Source organism: Cavia porcellus, unplaced genomic scaffold, assembly GCF_034190915.1.
Source record: "Cavia porcellus strain 051 isolate PalLab524CR breed Dunkin Hartley unplaced genomic scaffold, mCavPor4.1 scaffold_10, whole genome shotgun sequence".
NCBI lineage: Eukaryota > Metazoa > Chordata > Mammalia > Rodentia > Caviidae > Cavia > Cavia porcellus.
This window is the reverse complement of record NW_026947493.1, coordinates 62,392,202-62,416,612: the sequence shown is the minus strand read 5'-3', so window position 1 is coordinate 62,416,612 and position 24,411 is coordinate 62,392,202. Positions and strand designations below refer to the sequence as shown.

Here is a 24,411-nt window from a genome sequence, read left to right as displayed (position 1 = left end):
TTCAAGTAACAAATTGTGTATTACCTTAAATGGTACGTTATACTGTTTTTGTATTAATACAACTGGTGATGGATAGAGACTGACGTATACTTATTCCTTACCAAAAATGAATCCATTATTTTATGTTATAATCGTTCTTTTAAACTATGGGTTGGCTAGTTGGCTATTTTTGTAAGTGCACCCATTTAAATAATACTTGGAACAGTCTATAGTATACATAGAATGGTGTTGTCTCAAAAAAAAGAAAAATGGTAAATCCAAAGGAAAGTTAGTCTATTTTTATAATATTAAGTTATTTTAGCATTTTGAATTATGTTTTCAGTGTACACACTTGTGTGGACTGAAGCATGGCTGACAAGAAATTACTTATTAAAATGATCAGCTTTCGAATTCCCCCATGCATTACAGTTAATACTGAATAGCCATCTTCAAAAAAAAAAAAAGAATTAGTATGAAACTGCAGTAGTATTTCACTCCTAATTTAATAATTGCAATATTTGTATTTACCAAAAACAACAAAATGTTGAATTATCAGTGTCATATGTTTTATTCATCTGTTTAAATTATCATTTTAATACTCTATCATATCTTTCAATTCAGAGTGCAAATATGCATTGTCCAGTAAAATTTTAAGAGCTTTCGTGAATATTATAGTGATTCCAAACGCCATGACATTGTGGAATGGGTTCATCTTCATTTGGTAATGTAAGAACAAATTATATAAAGGAGAAAAAGGAGAGACTTTAGATTCTGTAAGGTGAAAAGAGTGATAAGAGCAAACACTAGAACTCCTGTTCTCACTGAAGATTATGACTTATTTCTGTTCTTGAACACTCACTTTCTCTCAGTCTTGTGAATCATGTGTGTGTCTGTATAAGCAGTTAATGACCCGACCAAAAAAAAATGCAGCTCTGTAACTGAGTTAGTTGTCAGCCATCAACATGTTATGCTCCTAGTCAATGTGTTTTTAAAAACTCTCTTATGATTCATAGGTCTAATACACCAAAAGCCTCCAAACAATTTTAAATGCAACACTTCTACAAAGATCTGGGGGACAACTATAAGTGATAGATACTACCTTTACCTTTAAGTGACATCTGCAAGGTCTGAAGGACTATATATATATATATATATATATATATATATATATATATATGTAAATATATATATATAGGAGTCAAACAAAAAGATTGTGTTAACCTATTGTGAGTATTGTTCTTGGGCTGATAGTTGATACAACATAAATATGTTTTGTGCATCACTTTTTTTTCCTTAGTAAAAGTAATTAGAAGTACACCTCCATATGGTATAACTCTAAATGCAAGGGTGACATTGTCTCTACATCCTACTACAGTGCCATTTCCTGTCACCTCATTATGAGGCCACAAGGGCCATGGATTGTAATGCTGAGGCTCCTCTCAGAATCGTACTGTGGGTGGCTCAATATGTTTGCCATGAATGCTGAGCTCAAAAGAATATTACTGAAGCTAGTAAATGCTGTTTCATATGCAGCAAGTATGTGCACATACTGCGATGTATGTGCATGCTTTATTTACATAAAACAGAAGAAAGTGTAGCTGTTAGTGTCTATTATCAAAGTGCCAGAAAGATCCTGTTTTAAACAATAATATCTTGCTTGCTGATAAATGAGCCCAAAGTGATCTGAAACAAGTTGATCTCTGTATGTAGCTGTTCTCACTGGTGCTTCACCCATTAGTAGTATGATTACTTCTTGAAAAACTAATAATCATTATTGTAAGTTGATAATAGCAGCTACTATTAAGTCTCTGGTTTACATGATTTAACTAATTTAATACTTATACTGGCTCAGGAAGAGAAGATAATATAATCTCCCTTTTATAGATTAGGAAACTAAGGCATGAGAAGAAACAGTGACTTGATTAATGTCATAAAGCTGTTAAAGGACATAGTTCTTGTTAAACATTGTACACTTTGATTCAAATGTCATTTTTCTTAAGTTTTCATGCTGGTCCAAAGCACTGACTTTATGATTTTTTCAAATTAAATTGGTTTAAATGATGACATCCATGATCTTTCCAGCTAAGCAAAAATAGTCATGCCCCTCCCCCAAAAAATTTTAAATAAATGTTGCAAGTCACCATTATTTCTATGAAAATTGAGACTGGATTACTATTTGTATCTTCATAATTGTTAAAATCCTTTCTCATTGTTTGTGCTATCCTTTCAGGGTCCCTTCCCCTTATCTTTGCTTCCCAATGTCAACTGAAAATTCCCTGAGTCAGTGCACAACTTTTAATCCACATATCAACACCTGACAAAATAGATGTAATTCAGCAAGAAGACTGCCACAAAGCGGTGGCAAAAAATAATATATTATGGAAGGAAGTAGGCCAATTGTTTGTTGATAATAAGCAAATATGTAAATATGAGTATACATCACATATTAACTCCTGATTCTTATATGTAGCAAATTAATAAACATTGCAAACCCTGGATAAAGATTTGGCAAAGTTAACATAGCACAATTTGACCAACATTTGTTAAGAATTCTTTGCATTAAATGGTTAATTGATGTTAGATTATACCTATCATTATGTTTACTTCTTATATTTAAGTAGTATACATCATAAATTTTATAAAGAAAATGACCCTATTGTATCCTTCTAATAAGCATAGAGCTGTAAAGGGTTTGAAGCCCTCTAGAAACATACAGGATATTGTGGAGATTAGTAGGTGCAAAAAAATAAAGCATGCATGTTTAGTTATTTACAGTCTGGTGCTTAATGGAAACTTCCTTAGACTCTGACATAGAAGATCCTTTACTCTCACAGATAAGAGAAGACAGAGACAGACAAGCAAATCAGAATACACAATGCAATGTGTGCAGCATTAAGAGATTAAACTATACCTATGTAAGTTCAATGTAAAGAATGTTTGGGACCCTTAAGGCGAAGTATGAGCAAAAGTAACTGAGGTAGAGGCCATGCATTCAAAGGTAAAAAGAGGCTTGATTCTACAGAAACCTGAGGGCATCTTTGGGACAGGAAATGCACTCTCTCAATAGGGCTGAAATCACTTTCTTACTACAAAGGTGTTTTATGCTCAGCACATCTTTTCTTTGAGAAGGTGACATTAGCAGTGTAAAGGAAGCCAGTAATGGGAATGAGAGATTCCAGAGAAATTTACAGGATGAATAGGCTACATCATGACTGATTGGATGACAACCTAGATATCTGGCCTGAATAGTAGAAGGTGCTAAGTCTTTTATCTTAAATATGGCCTCAGATGAATTGGTGCAAGGTAATCTTGCAGTGAGAAAATAATAGTATTTATTTCATTATATGTTATGTTAGAAATGATGAACATGATTTCTTGCTAGAGATGTGAGAGCACTTACACCAGTCTTCCCTTGATATCCACAGAGGATATGTATGTCTCTTGTCATCCACTGGTTCAAATATCAAAATCTGTAGATGCTGAAATTCTTCATATAAAATATTGCAGTGTGTGCATACAACCTAATCACATTCTACTGCATACCTTAAGTTATCTCTAGATAAGTTGAAATGCCTAGTACAATATACACTGTATATGAATAGTTGTTCTAATAGGGAAATACGACAAGGCAAAACTAACATATACATGTGCATATAGGTGCGATTTTTTCATCACTTATCTGGAATGCACAGTTAGTTAAATCTGCTAGCTGTTGTAATTTCTTTAGTCATGCACATTTCACCAGTAAATTATAAGTTTAACAAGGAAAAAGCCCTGAATTTGTTCATCTTTTTATCCATACTTTTATATCTCAATATGTTATAAAAACTCAGAAAATTAAGGTAGGATGAATACAGCCATCAGATGAACGGATCAGGATGAAACAAGTAAATGAATAAAAAACTGGATGGGACACTAGAAAAGCAATATATGACATGGGCAAAATCCTAAAAAAGTATATTAGGAATTTAGCAAGGAGTTCTTTCAGCATAAGAATCTTATAATCATCCATGGAAATGCTGTCCTTTGAAAAATGCACAGATTTTGCTGAAAAAACTTTTAGTAACTCCAATTTATGGTGCAAAAAACAAGTTTCTAATTCTAATTTTTGGTGCAAAATGCAAGTTTTATTGATTTAATTTTTAAGTTACTGCTGCTATTTTCTAATTTTATGCACATTAAAGAAATTCTAGACAATGTAGTCTCTTCGAAAATACATTTTTTCTTAACAGTAGTCAATTATCTGTATCTATAAATCTGTATTGCTCCGGGTTTTATTAGAGAGAATAGATATAACCCGGGATATATAGAAACCACAAGATTGGCTTACGATAGTCAGTCACAGAGTCCTATGAGGAAGCGTGCAGAGGATATCTATGCACTAGAGGCCGAAGGATTCAATCCAAGATCTGGAGTTCACCCTAGTGTCTTGTGCAAGTCCACACCAGCAGGCTGGTGGGTCTGCGACAGAAGGCCGAAGGCTCTGTGAAGAAAGGCTGAAGAGTCTACGCTGGAAAGCTGAAGAGTCTATACTGGAAGCCAGGAGGCGAGGTCCAAATCAAAGGCGAAGATTGGAGCTTCTCCCAAGAATGCAATGGATTCGTTATTCTTCCTCCCCTTTTATACCTCGAGGTGATAACCCACCCTAGGGTGGGTCTTCTTTTACATCCTTGGGTGTAGAATTGCTAAACCCATTTAGTTAGCTTCTAACTGTCTCAAGTTGACACAATCAATCAACCACTACAATATCCATTTCAAAATTACTTCTCTTCACCCTGGGGTTCTTACCATAGGCGAATATAACAATAATCATATCTGATAGTAAGTATATTCATAGTTCATAATGATATGCCATTTAGTTTTTCTGTACTATAAGTAACAATATGCTACTACTTTAGGAAAATAATAATTTTTGAGAATATAGTTACTGAACTAACCATATATAAAACTAATTTAAAGCACCATAGAAACACCATTAATGCTTAATGTTTGTCAGTCATATCAATATGTTGTTCTTAAAATATACATTTTGATTAAAAATCTGTGTCTTTATCCATTCAGTGAATACTCACTGAATATTTCTCACATTCCAAGAATTATGCAAGGTAATTGGAATATGTAGATGCTCTACCTTGAGTATCTTATAGACTTGGAAAATAGCTCTTAAATTCAGAGTGTTTAAGAATGCCCTGAAAGTGTTAGTGAAAAATAAGAGCTCTCCATCCTCACCTTTAAAGAGTTTTAAGCCATAGAATAGGAAGTCCTTGGAGTTAGCATTTATAAGAGACTACATTTGATTGGAAAACTTTAATAAGCCAAGTAATTTTCATAAGTAACTCTACAGTGTATTTAAGCTACAGTAGAATTTCTTTAATCTGGTAACTGTAGTGTCTATATTACCAAGGGCAGAATATAAAGCAGAAATTTTTAATGGTTATGAAAAAAGCATCACCTTAAGTAAAAATCATTATTTCACTGGCGCATGAAGTTATTCCTATGTTTGTAAAAGTACAACCAATTTATCCAAGTAACATGTTCATTCATTTTCTCAAAGGGCTGTCTTTAGATAATCACCTGATGTTGAATTCCATTTGTAGAGTACCTGATGAAATACAGCTATGTTCATTCTTCCAGTATCTGAATCCTGAGCCCCACAGATTCAGCATTAACTTTGCAAGTATTCAAGGGACCAATGAATAGGAAAGTCATTTTGTAAAGCACTACAGAAAATCTACTATAAATATGAAAATCTTGCTCTTTAAACAAGACCCAAAATAGGAAACATAACAATGCTCTGAAGAAGTTAGATTATAGAAAAGAAGTTAGAATATTAACTAGCTTAAGTTAGTATTGAAATTAATAAACTGAAAGCAGCATTTCATTTTCAAATATGAATGTTGAATCTTATTTGTATAATATTAAATCTCACATTTGGTAAAATATATTTTAGAAATTGCATTTTTCCGGCATCAAAGACTCAAAGCAAACAGCTGCTACCAAGAAATGGCAATAATGATGAAAAGTAAATGAAGGAACTAGAAATTGCGAATGTTATATGAACAAACAATTCATTGCTTTTTAAACTAGAAGAGGGTGGTCTATATCCTGGAATTCAAAGCCATGTAACAGATTAAAAAAAAAAAAGAATTTGAATGATAAATTTGTATGACACATAGAGTCATCTAAATAACACTAGGGATTATGATATATATATATATATATATATGCAAGCTTTAGGGTACCTCAGCCTGCAGTTACTGCAAAGTGAATTAGAAAGAAGAAAATTATCCAAAGGATGTAAGTAGTAAACTGGTGATTCTTGATCTTTTAGAAAAACTTTGAAGTCTCTTTGATTGAAGTTACAAGAAAATCTGAGTTTTCTCTGTACTTTTGATTTGCCATTCTCATCATTATTGTTTCAGATTAACCTCTTAATTGAGTACCTTTTGAAATGAATGATGACATTTACTGGTAAATAACTGGAAACTACTGCTTTTTCAGCTGGATGAAGAAGCCTCGATGTGGTGTACCTGATCAGACGAGAGGTAGCTCCAAATTTAATGTTCGTCGAAAGCGGTATGCATTAACAGGACAGAAGTGGCAGCACAAGCATATCACGTACAGGTATAAAAAAATAATGCTTTAAACGCTATTCATGAATTTTTTCATTGCTACATTTTGGCCTTTTATTTCTCTGTTTTCTGAACATGGACTACCTGATAACGTGTAGTGATGTGATGCTATCTTGAGGAATTTAAAGCTGCGGCTGAGAGAACAATAAATTGCCTTTCCTGCAATCTTGTAAGCTGTCTTTAACCAGTTGGTCAAGTTTGTGTACAACCTTCCACCTTCAGTTAGGGCCAGTATTTTGAAGGATGAGTATTCTAACACATTGCATTCTCCGTCAGGTATTCACCAGTGAATCAAATAAAGAGGTATATGAATAACTACACTGTACACAAGATGGCTTTGAATTTATTAACTTTCAGTATTTGGTCACTTTACTTTCAGTCATTTTGAGAAATATACAAGTGAATTGTGTCTGTTTGTGTTGTTATCAGTGATGCAAAGTGCCTTGCAAGGTAGAGTGACAGACCCTTCTAATAGAGGTGTTCATGTTTATTCATTGAACAACTGGCCATCAGGTTTCAGTATGAATAACAAATAGTTCTAGGGCCTGAGGAAATAATAATAAATAAAACATTGGGAAAATGTGTGTCTTCATGGAATGTACAGTGACATGGAGAAGTTGAACAATAATATAGATGCAGTACCACTTACAAAAATGAAGGAGCAGGAAAGAGAAATGTATCCAGTTATCCAAACCATTCTAGAAAACTAGAGGATTGCTTAATGAAATTATCTTTAATCAAGACACATAGCAAGAAAAAGAACTTATTATGCCAGTGGAGAGAAGAGAAGGGTACTTTGATATGTGCGGATATCAGAACTATCCCTCAAATTACTTGGCTAGAAGAAATTCTTCTATAATTATCACTTTTCATGTAAATATCCTTCATGAGTGTTTAAAAACTGAAATGTTAGTATATTGGTTTATTTTACCTATATAACTAGAAAGTTCACTGCTACTTCAGATTATTGTTCAGTGCTACTTATTGTTTTATGCAAGTTATTTAATTTTTTTCTGCAGATAAAGGCATATTTATGCCAAGCTCATGAAGTTCATGTTCACCACAATTTAATTTGTTTGTAGGATTTTTTTTTCACAAACTTGTTTTACTACCTCTAAAGTATATGCTAATAAATTATGGACTTGAGTTTGTATATTCCTAATAAGGATATAAATACCCAGATGTGTGATTACTGATCACATATTAAGAATAGGATTAGCTTTCTCAGAAACGGCCAAAATGTCTCCCAGAAGGCTTACCCCATTTGGGTGTATCACCAACAATAACTTCAGTTTCTTTTCTTATACCACCTCTCAGCATTTAGCACTGTCCATGATTTGAATTATAGCTCTTATAATGAGGGTATATTGACATGTAATTTGTTTTGGGGTAAAACAATTTTATTGAGATAAATTATTTAATTTGCTATTCCCTAGTAAATTAAAATGCTGAGCAAATTTTCATATGCTTGTTGGCCATCAGTGTATCTTTGTTTGCTGTGGTATGCGCTCAAATAGTTTCATCAATTTCTAATTGGCTTTGATTACTTTAAGATTTCTTTGTACACTCTACACGCAAGTCTTTTAGCAGTCATGTTTTCAGCTATTTTTTTTTTTTTTTACAATATTTTTTCTGGAGCAAAAGTTTAAATTTTAATTAAGCTCACCAATTTTTTTTTCCTATCTTGTGTTCCTGTTTTTGAATCTAAAAAATTAGAAATCTTCATCAAACCTAATGCCACTCAGGGTTTCTTGTATTATGTTCTGAAAGTTTACTACTTTTCTGCTTTACATTTAGCACTACGACCCTCTTGGAGTTAATGTTGAAGTAAGGTGTAAAGTGGGTGTCTAGCTTCATTTCTTCCACACTGACTTTTGTGAATGTCCCGTTGTTTCAGTACCATTGTTAAAGACCATCTTTTTCCCATTATACTGCATTTGCTTCTTTGTGACAGGTCAAGTAATATATTTGCACTGGTTAGTGTTTGCATTCTTTTTTGCTGTTGTTGTTCTATTGGTTTATACATCTGTCCTTAAATCAGTAGTATTCTGTCTTGATTACTCTGACTTTATAGTAAGTCTTAATATCAAGTAATTTCAGTTTGTTGGCTATCTTAAATATAGTATTAGTTTTATAGAGTCTCCTACCTCATAGTATAAGCTTTAGTATTAATTTGTTGATTCTTACAAAGCAATTTACTCTGATTTTGACGAGATTGCATTATATCTAGATCAAGTTCAGAAAAGTTGAAGCCTTAAACATACTGAATATCTCTATTTATGAACCTGATCATCTTCCTATATATTTAGGTCTTTGATATTGGAGTTTTGTATATTTCATTGTTTAGATTCATACACAGTTTGATAGATTTATTCCCAAGTGTATTATTTTCTTTGAATGCTGGTTTAATTATTGTGTTTTTCATATGAATTTCCAGTTGTTTATTGTTGTCATGTAAGAAACCAGCTGATTTTTTATATTAACCTTGTATGCTACAAACTTTTCTATAATTGATTATTTTTATAATAGCTTTTTTATTATTGATGATTCTTTAGTGTTTTCTGCACAGAGAATCATGTCATTTGTGAACTAAGATAGTTGTATTGTTTTTCCCATTCTAATCTGTATTTTGTTTCTTGTGTTATTACATTAGCTAGCATTGATATGCTTGTTTGATTTTTCTTTTTTAGCTTTGATGTGATATGATGCATTAACTGATTTTTTAACGTTGCCTCAAACCTGCAGACTTCAGTTAAATATCATTTGTTCATGTTTTACATTTTTTAATAGATTGTTGGCTTTGGTGAATGATTCGTTTGGTTCAGGAATTTTACAGCTATATTTTTAAAGAGTGCTAATCCATAGTTCCCCCCTTAGAGAATTTTCTGATTTTGATTGTTAGATGCAGCAGTTTTGTAGTCTCCAACTACAACAGTGGTTTGTATGCTTCTTTTAAAATTTTGTATTTGTCTTACATAACTTGTTTTGTTGTTTAGCATATATACATGTTAAATATTAAGTATTTTTGGAAAATTGACATTTTTATCATTGTGTAGTCTCTATTCTTGATCATTTCCTTTTCTGCAAAGGAAAAATCTCATTTGGAATTACTATACCTATTTTAGTTTTCTTTTTTAATAGGTCTTTCTCTCTCTCTCTCTCTCTCTCTCTCTCATTTTGTCTTGTTTTGTTTTGTCTTGTTTTGCTTTGTTTGTACTGGGAATCAAATTCAGGGCCTCATATTTGCCAGGTAGGTGCTATGCCACTGAGCTATATCCTCGGTCCTCTCCTTCCTTCCTTCCTTCCTTCCTTCCTTCCTTGCTTCCTTCCTTCCTCCTTCCTTCCTTCCTTTCTTTATTTCTTTCCTTCTCTTTCTCTTTCATTCTTTCTATTCCTCCCTCCCTCCTTCCTTCTTGACTCTCTCCCTCTTTTCTCTCTCTCTATGCTTCTTCTCTTTCTTTATTTCTTTTATCTTTTGTGAGGTATTGTAGATTATCTGGGTGGATTTTTTTTATGGAGAAATTAACAAATATCTCTCCGTTTTTTAAACTTTACTCTTGTACTTAAGGTGCATTTCTTGTAAATGGAAAACCTTAGCATGTATCTTGCTTTTTTTGTTTAATACATTCTACTTATGCATATATTTAATTTTCATATTTAAATTAGTATTTCATGCAGTTTAATTAACACTCATGATAGTGGTAACTATTTGCTGTTGTCTGTTATTTCACTATATTTACTTTGATATTCCACTTTTTCTGCCTTGAGTGACTTAATTTAGCCCTTTATGTTTCTACTTCCCTTTAGCATATCCATGGTGCCTTCAAAAATTATTGTAGTAGTTGTTCAAAAGTTGTATTCTTACAGTTGTTATGAGATCAATTAAAAATAAGAATAATAAAAGATTATACTTAATTTCATTTATTCTATCTGTAATATGTTTCATTGCTTTAGATGGATCTGAATTTCTGATTTACATTTTTTCCTTTTGTCTGACATGTCTTTCAAAATTTCTTACAATACAAATCTACTGACAAACTGTTCTTTAAGAATCATTAGTGACTTTTGTTTGTCATTTGGTTTTGTTTTGCTACTTCACTTTTGAATATTATTCTTGAGTACAGAAAAAAATCTGGGTTGATAGCTTTGCTATATAAACAGCATTTTCTTCTTGCTTATATGTTTTTTAAAGAGAGGTATAAAAGTGTCAGTATTATTCCTCTACCAATAAGATTCCTCTTTTTAAAAATGGTTTTCATCTTTTTTTCTCCTATTTGCATATGAAGTTTCTAAATGTAGATTTTTTCAGAGTATGGTTAACTTACTTCATATTATCTGAGCTTAGGGGATCTATGCTTTGAGGTCTGTCATTAATTTTGGGCTGTTATCTTTCTCCTCCTGCTCTTATTATGTGAAGGTATTCATGAAATGATTCGTAAGTTTCTTTTTTTCTAGCAATTTCTTTTGATTCTCTCTTTGAGTTCCTGTTGTTCTCCTTATGTTATTCGTGTGGTTCTTCATCTTGTCTGTTTTTCCACTAGCATTTTTAATACATTGACATTATTTTAAATATCCCATTTGATATTTCTAAATTTTCAGCTATATCTAAGTCTCATTCTACTGCTTGCTTTGTCTTTTCAGGCTATTTTTCCCTTTCTTTGTGGCATGCTTATGTTTTGTTGACAGTTGTACATAATATATCAGAATAAGAGCAAGGATAATGATACATACATTTGTAAGGCTTTGTATTGATCTTTTTAGAAGCTAGGCTATGTTTAACATCACTGTACCTGAAATTCCGTTAGCGTCCTCTTCAATTTTTTTTCTCCCCTCTTGTCCTTAACTGTCCCTATAAACTTCTTCTTAAATAGATTGTACCTTTAGTCTCTCTCATTTGTAATCCCCATTGTGACACTGAACCCCTGTTGGTGTGGTGTAAGGTATTATTGAAAAGGAGCCGACAATAATCTTCTGATTAAATCTCTTTTTCTGGTAAGCTCAAATATCTGGTATGACCTTTCAAAAAGCTTCTTAACTTCATTTTTTTTTCCTTTTTCTTTTTCCTTCTCCTTTTTATTGTGAGACAGAAAGTCTAAAAGGTCTGAGCTGTTTAACTGCCTTTCACTTAGACAATATAAAGCTCTCATAACATAGTTACTGGTGAATGTGGAGCCTTTGTTATAGAGAAGAGAATCCTGGGGTACAGGTTTAAATGTGTGCTTTTTCTCTTTCCTTTGCTGAAAGCAGGGGAGGCTTTTCTCAAATTCTCTGCTGTGAGAAGTTGCTGGGGCCTCCCAGAAGGAACAGTCATAAATGAGTAGACCAGTCCCCTAGGCGTGGCCTCTTGGATGTTTTCATTCTCCAGCTGGTCCAGGTTACCATTTAAGTGTTTCTGCCTGTTCCCTGCCTTTAGAGGCTTTTGTTCTTCCTAAACTCATTCTCTGTATTTGCCTTTGACTCCGTTTTGGCACTACAGTTTGCCTTGTTGCATCAAGCTTCCAGTGGAATAATTTTTGTTCATTTTTAGTCCATTTAACTTGATTTTTGATGAGGCTGAGAATGATGACGTTCAAGGCAGAAACTGGAAACCCACACCCATCTTTTTAATACAAGAAATCAAGCAAAAAATCCACATGACACATACATTCATTCACAAAGCATATAGAATGTACAATCTTTATTAAAGTATCACTTCATGCAGACAAAAATATGATATAAAAGAATGTATCTACAAATTACTGGTAAGCTTGTTTATGCAGAAATTTACAAAAGACACCACAGAAGAACAAAAATTAGTGTTAGAGACATTTTTTACTCTCAAAAGGAAAAATTATAGTGATTAACATTTTACACAAAGCATTTCAATTTTAATCAAAATCTCAGCAACTTTGTTTTACGTTGATATAATTTAACAAAATTAATCAAAATATATCTGGCGGATCAGAATTTAAGTGAAATACTAAGGTGTTTCCACACATGAGATATGAGGACTTATTTCAAGTCAATCCTTAGTAGGAAAGTGATGTTAGCATGGAATTGGAGAAGTAGACACAAGTGTGTACAAAATTCATTCATGCAGGTGTAGGCCATTTACATCAGTGGGGGAAGGACTGACTATTTTACTTACAAAATTTTTTTGCGATGATTATTATCTGTATGATAGACTTTCCACAGCAGTCTCACCATAAGCCAGCAGGGCAAATGACTCAGAAAATGTCAAAATGATCAAGATTTGATAGACTATATAATATCCAAAGTAATAGCAATGATCATTTTTTGTTTAATTTATTCACCAAGATTTATATGATACACAGTTTTTCCCTTATCAACACCAAATTTTCAGCTGCATTCTAACAAATAATTCTATACTTCTCAAAAGCAATCAAAATGACAGAATGAGGGTCCCAAGTTCAGCGACATAATCACCAGGCTGGCCAGTGCAAGGTCGTGAGTTCAATCCCTGGTCAAAAAAAAAAAAAAAAAAGAATGCCAGCATATGGAAAAGTGGGATGAGAGAAGAGGTTCAAGATTAAATGTTAAGATTCTCAACATGCAGGAAAAAATACTTTGGACAAGAGTCTCGCAAATATTCATAGGCTTTGGAAACAATCTAGTATTTTGAACTATTGGAAAATTAAATCATCCATTTTATCAAACTTTCTCATCTTGGTCCCATTTAAATCAAGAAATATATTCACTTATCAAATAAGTTAGAAGTCATTTTTGTAATGGTTGAAAAATTAGTTGCTAAATTGATGAATACTAAGTAGACTTTGGTTATCCTTTTTCCACAAAATAAGAAAAACATATTGAATAAAATAATCATAATAAAATATATATTTTTATTTTGTATATTTGATGAATATTGTGAAAAATAGAGTAAATTCACTGTATTTCAGAAATCTAAATTCCAAAATATTTTAGGTATCAAAATCCAATAGGACCTGAACGTGTATTGCCAGATGAGTTTATTTTTAAAAAATGTATCCATGAGTATTCACCATATATTAATATTATATTAATAGTACAATAATACTCTTTTATATTGGTTAGTTTTGATTTTCCCAATATAATCATTTTTTAGCTTAACTTAGTTTTAAATAAGTGTTTCTATGGAAACTAAAAACATAGACTAGAATTTATTTTACTTTAACAACTTATGCATAGCGAAGAAATTCAGAATTTGCTAAAAAATTTAATTTATTGCCAAAAATACTTCTTATTACTCTGCCTCAACTTGAAGAGCTCACTGCCCTTGATGGCCATTGACTTCACAGAGAGCTCAGGTTATATGTCGTGCGGACCCAGTGCTGCCTGAAAAACAGACCCTATTTAAAGAAGAGCCAAGAATTGCATACTTAATTCTTTCTTGCCTGGAAGGCCAGATTCTTGGGAAATAGCCAAGTATTTAATGGAACTTTAACTGGAGAGACTTCATGTCCATATTTTATTCCATGGCAATTTCTCATACATAAAAAATTGTGAAGCTCCATAAACTATGTAAACATAATATGAATAACAGTAAATTGATCTCTTTTGTTTTCTCCTGATAGAACATAATAATTCATTCTGAAGATGGATGTGCTGCTTATTATTTTCCTCTATTCTTATAAATAATCTATTTTATGTATCACAATAAATTCCTTTTAGTTGAAGTTCATTTTGGATATTAGTATACTTTCCTGAATAGCTCATTTTATCTGTTCAGTTGACTAAAATTCATTTATTTATCCTTCTTTGTACCAAAATAAGACTGACATACGAATCTTGTAAGATTTGGGTTTCTTAACTAGAGGTGAAGCAGTAACTCTTTATTGTTAGTTCCTTTATTAGAAATAAAGCAGCCATCAAATTTGATAACAGGCAAAGCTATATCAAAAATTAAAGATGACATGATTCTAATTATGTAGAATTATTATTAAAGGAACTGGTATTGATCTAATGATGTTAAAACTAGAAAATCATGACTTTACATTTATCCTAGAAGTTAACTGACATATCTTTCTGACAGTATCCATTATTCGGATGGATAATAAAGTCTAGACATTTTTCCTTTATCAATGTTATGTAGGATTGTAAGAGGCATGGTAATCAAAATAACACACCACTTTTTTTTAACCAAAGTTCAAAAATTTAGCAATTCAAATTGGAAAGAATCAGTTAAATTATATAATTAAAGTGCCACATAAAGACTTTTAAAATGAGATTCATTCTTTTGAAATTGAGTAATAAAGCAAGCTAAAACGTTTTAACATATGTGGTGGCATGCACATATAATCTCAGTACTCTGAGAAACTAAGGCAGAAGAAGCTGATGTTTGAGCTATTTAGCTTTGGGCAACTTTAGACCTTGTGACAAAATAAACTGAAAAAAGAGAGTAAATATATAGATCAGTGCAAAGGTCCTAGGTTGAACCCCTCTACTAAGCTGCCAAAATTATATGAACTTTATTAAATATTTTGGATTTAGCTTTTATTTTACTTACTTTATAACATTGTCTTTTATTTGGCAAATATAATCATGCATACATTGTTTATTATAATTGTTAAGAATAGCATTTTATTTTTCCTGTTATTACCATATATTCTTTCTGTGCCTTTTGTTATTAGGTATCAGTTACAGGTACATCTTCCTATGACATAACTTTTTGTTTTTGTTGATACTCCATTCAGAACTCTAGCTGTGACATTAGAGCACACATACAAGTATGTATGTTCGATTGATAGGTTATTTATTTTCTGTTTTACAAAATTATTTTGCATTTGAAATTAAAATTGATGTCTCCAGTACCTATTGATTCCAGTACCCATTCCTATTCACAATCTTCTCAGATCATACAGCAAAACTAAATTTTTATATTTCCATGGTTGCCACTCTTACCAGCGTTTCTGGCTTCTCTTGGGTGAACTTCTGAAGTGCTCTGGCACTTCCATTCTTATCTCCTTACCCATCTCCCATCAAACACAGGCATATTTGTAGCTGGAATAATGTCGATGCGCTTCTGTGCATAAAACTCTGCAGCAGCCTCACTGCACGGCCCTCAGCGCCATCTCACTGGATATTATGGCTGTTCATGATCCCGTTGCTGTACTCACTCAGCAATCCAGTTCTTTGAACCTGCCCTTGACTGTTCTGCTCTCTGACTGCTTTCCCTGATACAGTGTTTGGCGTCCTTGGCTTTGAAATGTCATTGAATGACATTTTTCATCTTTTAACCTCCTCACCTCTGAATCATTCTTTTTTGTGCTTTATATTGTCTATCTTTTGTTACTAAGCATATAGAGTAGTAACCATTACGGAGTAAATTCTTTCAAATAGTGTGCCTAGGATTAGCTTCCCACTAAGGAGAGACTTCTAAAACCCCGTACAATAGAAAGACAATAAATGGCTGCTAGAAAAATTAATTTAGACAAAGCTCAAAGTTATGACAGTACTCAGTATGTTTCTTCAGCCATGAAATAGGAAATTTAGAAACTAACAAAGGACTCTGATGCCTCAGTGTCTGTCAATATTTAACATTTCTCAAAATATGATTCAGGGTGACATGCTGAATAGGGCATGCAAGCTAACAAACAGCAGCAAACTTCTGCCTAGCTTTCCTTGAACATCCATAAATTATTTTGCTTTTTGTGTTTTTAGCTAAAGTGAAAAGTTGGGTGTCTTTGTTGACTCTTCTCTTTTTTTTTTTCATATCGATAGCTAACCATACATCTTGGCAAGTGTAACCTCTCAATATATATCCAGAAAACAACTGCTTGTCAGTATCTCCTGATACCACCATTTTCCAAAGCATCATCATCTCACATCGGTATTTTTGCAGTAGTTCTTGATTGGCTCTTCCTGTTCCAACCATTATTTCACTTCACTATATTACACATCATGGACATATCTTTAAGTCATTTATTTACAAATAATTGTCATATCTTTGCTTACAGTATTCTACTTTCTTACCACTCTCACTAAGAATGAAATGCTGTCTTCTCTTCACCCTCTATCTCTGCTCAAACATTACCAGCTACCTTGCTTGCCTTTAAATTTGCTAAGACTGTCTGCACTTCAAATTGTTTAACTTAACATTTCTTCCTGGAGTTCTTTTCCCCTCCACCCATTTCCACTTTGTTTGCTGCTTTGTTATTTTTATATATGATGAATAACGTTCAAGAACAGATAATCATATAAATGTGTTCTAGATTATTTATTAGAATAAAAGTAGACAACTTATTTTAGATATGTGTCCTAGCATAGACGTCAAGACTGATTTATTAGAATGCTTCAGATGAAGTGTTCCAGAGCTTTTTCAAGTGTTCCACCTGGGAGCTCTTCTGTAAGTTCCTGTGAATCTTTATTTCTGCCTGATCTTTTTTCTCTTCCTCCTGCTCCTGGTCCTCTTCCTCCACCTGCTCCTTCTTTTTTTCCTCGTCATCTCATTGGGTTGATTAAGAAGTAAAGTTAGATGTTTTAAGGTGATTGCCTAAGTCATAGTAAATGCTCAATATTATTATTAGCGTTTCTCTCCTAGCATTTGTAATTATCTGAATTTTTTGGTATTTTCTTCGTCAGCTGAACAAAATCCCAGACACATGCATCTTAAAAGTGAGGTTTATTTTGACTCAAGTCTTAGAAGATTCTGTCCTTGCATGATCAGCAGCTTCAGACAGAAGCAGCTCAGTAGACAGGCCCAAGCAGAGGGAAGTTGCTCACCTCATGGCAGACGGGAAGTGGAGAGAGATAAATCCTTCCAGATCATGACCCTAGTGACCTGTCCTTTCCACCTAGGTCCTGTATTCCAACAGCAATTCAGGTATAATGTCCCTGTAATCCAGTCATCTTCATACAGCGCCATAAATGAGTTCATGAGGCTCTTGAGCCATCTAGATATAAACCATGACACTGGACTTAGTTAAAATTGTGTTGTGTATAACGTACATATTATTTTGTCCACTAGAAATTCCATTGTAAAAGTTTTCCATGCTGCCAAAGGTTTGAAAAGAAAAATGTGTTTTTTCTATATATACAATAAGATGCACCAGGAAAATTATAATTTATAGTAGGTTTTTATTTTTGTACCTGAAGCAGGACCTTGTGTTTACAGCCAAGTGCTTGTGCCACTGAGCACTTTTGTGCCAGCAAAATTGTAATTTTAGTATTCCTTTATTGTTGTGAATTCTTTGGCTTCAACTCTCTTTTATGATTGCATTGCATATTCACTTCAATATCATATCCTGTTTTTGCATTAGATTACTTTAAATATTATATTCCTTTTTGAGTTGAAATATTTCCTTTGTGGGCTGGAGTTCAGCTTAGTGGCATAGTGTACGACTGGCAAGCACGAGGTCTTGAATTCAATTCCTGGTACAAAAAATATATATATATATATTCCTTGTGTAAGTTTATGTTGGGCAGATTATTGGTTCAAGGAGTTTGAAAGTTTTTAATGGATTTTACTCATTGTTGTACATATTGCATGGATTTATGGTACTACAGTATAAAATAATTCTTCCTAGTATTATTTGTAGTCCATTTAGGGAAACATATGAGATTATCTTGAAAAAGGTAAATATCTGACCAGTGTTAATATAATGAAGAGCGGTGTTAATAACCATTTCATATATTTAGCATCAAAATAAATATAACATTTTGTGTTGAATTGGTATTCATAGATAAAGAAAAGCATAAATGCATTGTTTGGAATTAATATGTGCAGATAAATTAGTATGCTCCTAAAAGAAACTGAAATTTTTAATTCAGTTCAAAACTTTTGTGCCTGTTTGATTATTTGGCAAATTTCTGTATTACTGTTCAGGAGTTGAGGTGAACAATAGATTTAGTTATTGTTAACTGCAGAGATTCTTTCCTGTATGCCTTGAAAAATGAATACCATTTGATGATAATTAAATGATCCTATTACAGTGAAAACGATCTATAGAGACAAGAGAAATGAATAAATCTCATTTCTATTGAATATGACTGTTTTATCTTATATTTTGCTAAGCTGATTAGATCAAGATTGGTAGTAACTCAGATGGCAATTAGGAAAATCATACTGATCGTTATCTTTTTTAACTTTCAGTATAAAGAACGTAACTCCAAAGGTAGGAGACCCTGAGACCCGTAAAGCTATTCGCCGTGCCTTTGATGTGTGGCAGAATGTAACTCCTCTGACATTTGAAGAAGTTCCCTACAGTGAATTAGAAAATGGCAAACGTGATGTGGATATAACCATTATTTTTGCATCTGGCTTCCACGGAGACAGTTCTCCCTTTGATGGGGAGGGAGGATTTTTGGCACATGCCTATTTCCCTGGACCAGGAATCGGAGGGGACACTCATTTTGACTCCGATGAGCCATGGACACTAGGAAATCCTAATCATGATGGTAAGTGCATCATTACGTTGCATTGTACATAGTTCTACTTTTATTTTGAGAATCCCCAATTGATTTGCTAATTTACAGTCTTACAGAATCAAAAATTATGAAAACAATATGTAAGGCTTTCTATGGTTTAAGTTAAGACATTATATTTCACTAGATAATGTAGCTATATATGTGTTCTTTTGATTAATGATTAGAAATTTATGCTGTTTTAGATGAATTTTGTTTTCTATAAAAGATCTATTTAGAAGATTTTTATTCACATAGCAAAGCCTACTGTTTTTACTGTACTTAATCCAGAATTTTCATTTGAAATTTAGTATTTGTGGTCTGGCTTTTACTGTAATTTTGTCTTAGACTATCACCATTCTAATTTAACATCACCATTCTAGCCTATAAATTTTATCCCTTCTCTTTTGTCTCATCTATTTAATCTTTCAATAGTCTACGAGTACATAATATATCTATATCTTTTATCAAATATTATTCCTGCAACTTAATCCCAATACATCTGAGTATTCTAATCATTATAATACTCTGATAAAAATGTAAAAAATAATAACCTCTATAGTCTAAAAAGAAGCTAATGATAAAAAAGCATGTTTGTCTTCCTGGACAAAAATTCATATTTCAAATTTTATTTTTTTAGAAAAGCCATAGCCATGGAAATTTAGGATTACGAGATCCCTGTGTATTTATAGACCCATTTTTGTAATCAATGCTTAAAATTTTTTCTTCCTCACCATTGTATAATGCTTTTCTGCTATAGGGCTGAACTGCTTTAATGATAGCTAATTAGCTAATAACACTGTTAATTCCTCCTTGATGAGTTAAGGCTCATCATGAAAATAAGTTTTGTTAGTCATTAGAAGTTTAGTTAGCTGGATTATTGTAATAGCCTTGTGTTTTTCAGTCACCTATGGTACAATTACATGATAGAATGAATTATATTAAATTGAAATTATATGTAACTACCAATGTTTTACAAAATAAAATATACAGTGTTAAAATAATTTGGGGCTATTCTTAATAACTTTAGATTTTGTAATACTAAATTTTAATTACTTTTCAAAAAATTTGATTGATGATAATGAAAGATAGGTCAAAAGATTTCAGAAAGTGGAATTAAAAATTTCAGAATTAAACGGATTTGTGTTTAAATACTCACGAACTACTTCATTACTTCAAGAAGCCTCACGTGTCTGTATACGTGTCTGGCTGTTTACTGTGTTGTTTTATTGCAGGATGTCAACATTGTAAGACATGCTTCCAGTGCAGTTGTGTTTAGTCTACTCTACTTGTACAGGTCTAGTAATAAAATGTCTACAAACCTGATAGTTGATAAATGCTTGTGGTGCTAATTTGATACTGTAGCCTCATAAATTTAAGAATCTTAAAATCCTACAAAAATGCTTCCCTTCAAATTGCCTGTACTTTGTCTTAAAATATGGAAATCTTCAATAAAGTAGCCTGGGCAAATCCTTTAGGTGTATGCCATAGTAGCAATAACTTCCACTTTTTGAAAGTAGGTAATAAATTTTCAGAAAAATCTATAGAAATATTTGGTGATACAGGCAAAGAGAATGTGTAACCTGATTTGAGTGTCATTGGTGCTAGGAATGTCTTTTGTATGATTTTAAGTTTTCCAAGGAAAATGTGGGTGGGTAAAATTCTCAGGTGTAACATGACCTAAAGGTATACAGTCAAGATAAAACTCTTTTGACTGAAAGAATTCGTTAATACATCTTAGCTACCTCTTAACTTACTTCGTTAATGTATCACATTATTTGCACACAAGTATTCCACTAAAAATCTAAATAATTACTTGATATTTGGTTTTGGTTTGTTTGTTTTGCTTTGTTTTTCTTTTTGCCTTTACCAGTCAAGTAAGAATACATTAGTTTGTGAGTGAAACTAAAGGAATAAATTAGGGAAAACAATAGTGTTTTCGAATTGCTGAGGATTAGAGAGATTTTACTTGACAGTTGGAAATGTAATTCCACAGAGATTTACTGCTTAATTGAAATTTAGCTTTGGTTGCATTTATAGGCAGATATGGGAAGATTTCATGTATTTATACATTCTAAATCCTAACTCTGTGTGAGACTCTCACTTCATATCACAGATAACACAAGGTGCAATTTTGACATCTTTATTGATAAACTTTTTCTTTTCTTTAATCCACTCCTGATATGCCTCTGGTTTACTTACCTGAATTATTTTCTTCCTTTCTTATTCACAGTTCTTGAGCAACTTGAAAACAAGTAGCTTGATTATTTAGCAAAAGTGCAAAGGAAAGAATCTCTTGATAAGTATCAAGCTCATTTTCCATAGCATATTGCATTCAGTTATGAATGCAACTTGAACACTTTCTATCTCAAAAGAGATAAACAGTATCTTAGACTGCCAGTCACCTTTATCTGCTTTTCTATCAAGGTGCTTATAGTCCTGAGACCTTTTAAAACCTCAAGCTATAGACTGTTATGTAAATTGTATAATCATTTTATTGAAATTGCTAACTATGTAAACAAAATGCCATTTTAAAGTTTTTCATTTTTATTCATTGAATAAACAAAATATATGCATAATAATTGAAAATGGATAGTACTTATCAAGATATGATTTTTAAAAAGTCTGTATTTCCTGAATATACATGGAAAATTTTAATTCTAACAGAATAAGATTCATTTTTGAGTAATACTAGGGTATTGTTTCCTTGACTGTAGTATTTAACTTCAGTAACACCATCAGTCTAAACAAAACGTACCATGAAGATTATTTCTAATTAGCCAAGTTATCTTCTGTAGCAATAGGATTTCAAACTGGTCATCTCCAAACAAAAAATATTGCCTATTAAAATGACATGTAAAATTTATGGTAAAAACATACATACATTATTTTACTATATTGTTGCAGTTCCCTTAACAATGAGAGCACACTGCAGTAATTCTGTTTGTTAGAAGTCTCCTGCCTAAAGTTGAGAGGTGACCAGCTGAGTGATCGGGATAGCTTTGCTAAACAGTCAAAAAACTGAGATAGGAATGACAATAAAAATGAGATATCAAAAGGTTTGTCTTTAAATATAGAGATATCAAAAATCTTGAGGATATCATGTTATTAAATGCGAGATGATTAATTCCTACATTGAAACTGATTCACACATACATACTCCTAAATGATGGCAAGCATCTTTATGAGTCCTTGGACATGCGTGACTAACAGCAGCATTGGACGGTGACCTTTCTGTGAGAGAGACACTCTCCAGTGCACTTGTACAGAAATACCCACTAGAGGAAAACCAGAGCCTTCCTGTCTGATCCCTCCGACACTTTTCTGTTCATTTTGCACTTGCCCTTGCTCTGTTTGTCAGATGCCTACAGGATATCAATCTCTGACAAAGAGATAAATGTCCACTGGATATTTAAGAAGATATCTACCAGTCAGTGCCACAGTCTGTGGGAGTTGTAATTACTTGCATATCTATCAGTCATCCACAATCTGTAGCCATTGGTTCTGAGATTTTTGAAAATAAGTGAAGAGTTTTGTATGACTGGAGAGTTAAGGCCTCAACCCAGCCTTAAAATAGGAGTAGGTATTGAGATTTTATATTCTGAAATTAGCTGACACATAACTTACACCTCATATCATGTTTAAACAAACCATTCTCCTGTTTCTGTGTTTCTTTTTTGTTTCCGTGTGTCTCTCTCTGCCTGTTTTCTCTCTCTCTGTCTCTTTATTTTGCTTTTACAAAAATAATGTTTCCTTCTTTCCTGGAATAAACATTTCATTTCATCAGACTGTGATTTGAAGTTGAATAGTTTTAACTTATCATAATGTTTCTTTTGCTAATACAGCTTCATGGGAGTATTGTGCCATATGAACTTGTTTATTTCTAGGGTTTTTTTTGTGCCATTAGAGAATAGCTGATGAAATGATATAATCCACTAAAATATTTCACTGTAACTTTTATTAAATATATAGATTGTTCATTATAATATAGTTATTAATAAATTAAACAAATGAAGCTATGAATGACCATAGCTTAACAGAAAAAATTTACCATCTATGTAAGACCCAGAAGTGCAGACTTAGCCATCATAAACACATGGTTTCCAGACAACCCAAATATACTCAAATACTTTCAGAGAGCAGTTGAGCAAACTGAAATAAATTTACTTCTGATATCTTATATTATTATTGCATATATCTATATAATTATTAATTATAAATACTGTAAATTATAATTTACATATGTGAGATAACTTATAAATTGTATGTACATACGTATTTTTCATACATTTCTAAACAGAATTCATTCCTGTGGCCATATCCAATCAAAGGGAAAGCTGGAGAAAGGTGATATCTTTATTTTTGAAATATTCCACTTGCTTTGAATTTATAGCTTGATCATTTTATTGCTTAAATTATCTAAGACTAACAAAAAATTTCTACTTTTGTGCTTTTTCTTTTGAGTGACAGCTACATCATTATAATATCTTTCATATCTTTATTTTAGCAAATCCCGTACATTTTAAATAAAGGTATTCATTAATTTTCCTTACATTTAATTTATAACTGTCTTCTTCAGCTGACAGGAGATGTAACAACTCCCTTCCTATGTGATCTATTCATTACATATCAAGGAAATATCAGAAGTAGATCTTGCTTTTATTCACACTGAGGAAATAGTATTTTTGTCATGAATGTAATGCATTGGAAACCAGCACTGCAGTGATGGAAGACAGTCTTAATTGTTTTACACAAGCCTATACTACATGCATATAACTGAGCAACAGAAATTGACCTCAGGCCTACAATATCAGCCTATTTTTCAAGTTTTAATTGAAAGGTTTATTTAGCTACAGTGTAGATCAAATAGAGAAAGCAAGAGATAATGTAAAATCCTTCACTGCTGCTTATCACCAGTTTTATCCAAGGCTACCAAAGAAAGAAAACAATGGAAGCTAATATTAGGAGCCCATGTTAATTGTACAGTTAGTATGCCCTAGACGTTATTTAAAATTAGAATTATGTGTTAACTAATTCATCTTTCATAACACATTTTTATTTGGGGGGGGGAGAATACTGAGAATCAAACTGGTAGGCAATATGCTCCTGGAGCTAAACCAGCCCCCATATTTTTAAATTTTAACTTTTTATTAGTACATATTTGCAGTAAAGTCTACTATCTTTGTGTGAAGTTAATGCAAGTGTATAATGCATCTTAATTTTTTCATCTCTTTTTTCCACCTTTCTTCCCCCTCTATTCCTTCATCCTCTTCCTATTTGAAAAAGATCTTTCTCCCTACTTCCTGTTAGCTATCTTTTATTTTGTTATTTATTTGTTATTTGGGTTTCTTATACAAGAGAATCTATGAGATGTTTGATCTTTTGCATCTGATTTATTTCACTTTACCTAACAGTCTCT

General features: G+C 32.5%; 1 protein-coding gene and 1 long non-coding RNA gene across 2 annotated transcripts in view; one reads left to right on the top strand and one right to left on the bottom strand.

The window, feature by feature from the left end:
* The window catches only part of Mmp16 (matrix metallopeptidase 16), a 252,987-nt gene that overhangs the window by 115,613 nt on the left and 112,963 nt on the right, over positions 1–24,411 (top strand). Inside the window, exons 3-4 of the mRNA XM_003479993.5 lie at positions 6,481–6,603; positions 18,682–18,986. Of these exons, the coding sequence (XP_003480041.3) occupies positions 6,481–6,603; positions 18,682–18,986 (428 nt within the window). The remainder of the gene's footprint in view (positions 1–6,480; positions 6,604–18,681; positions 18,987–24,411) is intronic.
* LOC134477780 (uncharacterized) lies at positions 12,880–15,715 on the bottom strand. The gene is made up of 2 exons (XR_010049971.1): positions 15,492–15,715; positions 12,880–13,071 (listed from the first exon to the last, which is right to left on the bottom strand). It is a non-coding gene; the product is annotated as an uncharacterized LOC134477780 (long non-coding RNA).